Below are 911 nucleotides of genomic sequence, written 5' to 3'. Positions count from 1 at the left end.
GGACTTCAGTAGATAACTCAATAGCTTGGTTAAATCCATTTTCACCACCGTAGGAGATATCAACTAATTTCAAAACTTTGGATTGCAATCTCTGACACAATTAAAAAAAGTCTCATCAAAACATTTGAAACACCTTTACCAAGACCCTGTTCTTCTTAATGGCAGGCAAAGCCCAGCATCATCATTATCACTGAAGAGGGAGAATATGAGGAATAAGCACAATTTACTCCAGACTTGCTCTTTCAATGAGCAAATATTATACCTAACATAAGCAAAAGTTAAGTATCTCATGAAGGAAAGGTTCTTGCCAAAAAGTAATAGACCACCAAAATAACTTCTTTGGTTTGCCTTCTACCACAACACTATTTCCCCTACACAAACCTTGAGATTATACTATGCCTAGAATTATGCCATTAACAACAGGATATTCTTGGTATAAATGATGCTGGCTCAAGTTAGTTACACAGGGTTTCACTGGCTTACTTACCTCTAAGAAAAGATAAGAAAACTAGATTCAAGTTTCCATGAAATCAATTTCCATTTTTAAGTCAATTAGAGCAACTCACTGAACCAGAGGACCTTTTGGGTCCAGAATGATCCTATCTAAAAATGCTGATTTCAAAAGAGATACACCAGAAAAGCAAGGGGAATGCTTCCTGGGAACCACCATCAAAACTAAGTATATAAAACCTACCACTCAAAGCCATCTGTACAATCTGTAAGTCTGTTAACAGTAAAGATGACATCCCAACACTTACACAGAGGACCTGCTTATTCCCACTGACTGAAATAACAGAGCATCTCTCTCTCACTTACCTGATCAAACATATCAGATTGACTTAGTTCCGTTTTAAAGTCAGCTGATCCAGCTAAAACGAGACCAGCCACATTCACTTTGTCCCCAGAAATGA

General features: G+C 37.4%; 1 protein-coding gene across 1 annotated transcript in view; it reads right to left on the bottom strand.

The window, feature by feature from the left end:
• Positions 1-911, bottom strand: part of ETF1 (eukaryotic translation termination factor 1) — a 58,927-nt gene that overhangs the window by 25,182 nt on the left and 32,834 nt on the right. Inside the window, exons 5-6 of the mRNA XM_006903086.1 lie at positions 817-906; positions 5-91 (exon numbers count right to left, since the gene is read on the bottom strand). Of these exons, the coding sequence (XP_006903148.1) occupies positions 5-91; positions 817-906 (177 nt within the window). The remainder of the gene's footprint in view (positions 1-4; positions 92-816; positions 907-911) is intronic.

This window comes from Elephantulus edwardii, unplaced genomic scaffold, assembly GCF_000299155.1.
Source record: "Elephantulus edwardii isolate Elephantulus edwardi_28Jun2011 unplaced genomic scaffold, EleEdw1.0 scaffold00507, whole genome shotgun sequence".
Taxonomy (NCBI): domain Eukaryota; kingdom Metazoa; phylum Chordata; class Mammalia; order Macroscelidea; family Macroscelididae; genus Elephantulus; species Elephantulus edwardii.
This window is presented reverse-complemented; position numbering and strand designations above follow the sequence as displayed.